At 43.0% G+C, this 2237-nt stretch overlaps 1 protein-coding gene across 1 annotated transcript; it reads left to right on the top strand.

Moving 5' to 3' along the window:
• The first annotated feature begins 432 nt into the window (after positions 1–432).
• Positions 433–1371, top strand: LOC123938115 (olfactory receptor 1E1-like). Its single transcript, XM_045999129.1, has one exon. It carries the CDS (start codon positions 433–435, stop codon positions 1369–1371), a length of 939 nt encoding a protein of 312 aa, XP_045855085.1.
• The last annotated feature ends 866 nt before the right edge of the window (positions 1372–2237 follow it).

Here is a 2237-nt window from a genome sequence, read left to right as displayed (position 1 = left end):
TGCCTCTCTGCCTACTTGTGATCTCTGTCAAATGAATAAATAAAATCTTTAAAAAAAACACACAGAAAAAAGGCACTTCACCCTATTTGGATATCTACCAACTTTTACTGTCTCATGAGTGTGGAAATATCACTTAACTACCCTTAGCCTGGTTGCTTTATCTGTTGAATGAAATTAAGTATCTCAATTATTAGACTGGGTTAAATACTACACATGAAAGTATCAATACAGGATACTCAGTAAAGAAAGCAGAATAAATAGAACTACAGCCATTGGTAATTAAACACTCTTGAAATTAAGGAGGATTTTTCTGTAAAATGATTATTCATCTTTAGTTAATTCTGAACTAAGTGAATAAACTATTCCAAAATCCATTGGCTTAAATGTTAACATGTGATCTGACCCTGTGATGACATTTTCTCCCCTGCAGACATGGATGGAGACAACCAGACTATTGTCATAGAGTTCCTTCTCCTGGGACTCTCTGGGCGATCAGAGCAGGAGGATGTTCTCTTTGGACTATTCTTGGGGATGTACTTGGTCACCATCATCGGGAACTTGCTCATTGTCTTGGCCATCACCGGGGACAGTCACCTCCACACCCCCATGTACTTCTTCTTGGCTAACCTCTCCTGTGTTGACATCTGCTTTTCATCAGTCACAATCCCCAAGATGCTGGTGAATCACATCCTGGGAAGCAAGTCTATCTCTTACGTGGAATGCATGACCCAGATCTACTTCTTCATCACTTTCAGCAACATGGATGGGTTCCTCCTGAGCGTGATGGCCTATGATCGGTACGTAGCCATCTGCTGCCCGCTCCACTATACTGTGATCATGAAGCCCAGGCTCTGCATCCTTCTGGTGGCAGCATCTTGGGTCGTTACAAACCTGCATGCTCTCCTGCACACTCTTCTCATGGTCCAACTCATATTCTGTTTTGACAATACTGTGCATCACTTTTTCTGTGACCCCTATGCAATTCTAAAGCTGTCTTGTTCTGACACCTCTATCAATGACCTGGTGGTGTTCACTGTGGGGGGAATGATATTTCTGACTCCATTTACCTGTATCATCCTTTCGTATGCTTATATCCTCTCCAGTGTGCTGAAGTTGCCATCTGCCCATGGAATAAGGAAAGCCCTGTCCACGTGTGGATCCCACCTCACTGTGGTCTCCCTCTTCTATGGGGCAATCCTGGGGGTCTATATGCGCCCTTCATCCTCCTACTCCATCCAAGACACGGTGGCCACTGTCATCTTCACAGTGGTGACTCCCCTGGTCAATCCCTTCATCTACAGTCTGAGGAATCATGACATGAAGAGAGCCTTAAGGAAACTAATCTCAGATTCTAGAATTAGAAAATTTTAGAGCTTAGAAGATTTTTGGATATCATATGTTTTTCATTTTATAATCAGAGGACCTGAGGTCTAAATTCACCTAGGACTATTCCTCTAATTAATGATACATGGTCATGCTTATACTTTTAGTATGAGGCCGGTGGTTGCTCTTAAGTCACAAAAGCACTAGTTTGGGGCGCCTGGGTGGCTCAGTCATTGAGTGTCTGCTTTCGGCTCAGGTCATGATCCCAGGGTCCTGGGATTGAGACCGGCATCGGGCTTCCTGCTCAGTGGGAAACCTGCTTCTCCCTCTCCCGCTGGCCCCTGCTTGTGTTCCCACTCTTGCTACGTCTCTCTCTGTCAAATAAATAATTAAATAAAATCTTTAAAATAAAGTAAAATAAAATAAAAGCATTTGCTTGTATTTATAAAAAGGGTGGATTCTAAAACACTCATTTCACACACAACAAAAACTCAGGACAAACGATATATTTGGATATTTTTGGATGGTTCCAGCAACCACATGAAACAGTGGCCACCATAGTAATCTAGGAATTTCAGAGGACTTTGGAGCCGGCTCTACTCAGCATCAGTTGAGGCCCTCTTGGCCTTACATTAGAAGATGTTAAAATTATTCCCAATTTACTGAGTCACAGAAAGGTTATTGTTACCTGGACTGTACAACCAGTAATTATTGACTATAATATGGTCCTGTATACTCTCAAGGTCATTGGTCATTACTGAGTTAGGCAATGTTCCCCCTCTCCTAGGGTCAAGGTAAATCTGGACCTCTCACAGATCAGAACCCTGCCCCTACACTCCTCCTCTCCCTGCTACAATTCTGAATTTTTGGTGCTTTGCCGTTGTTCAGTATGGGTGTCAGGAAGCCTCAGACAG

This window comes from Meles meles, chromosome 3, assembly GCF_922984935.1.
Source record: "Meles meles chromosome 3, mMelMel3.1 paternal haplotype, whole genome shotgun sequence".
Classification (NCBI taxonomy): Eukaryota; Metazoa; Chordata; class Mammalia; order Carnivora; family Mustelidae; genus Meles; species Meles meles.
The sequence above is the reverse complement of the archived record's forward strand: the minus strand, read 5'-3'. Positions and strand labels throughout refer to the sequence as shown.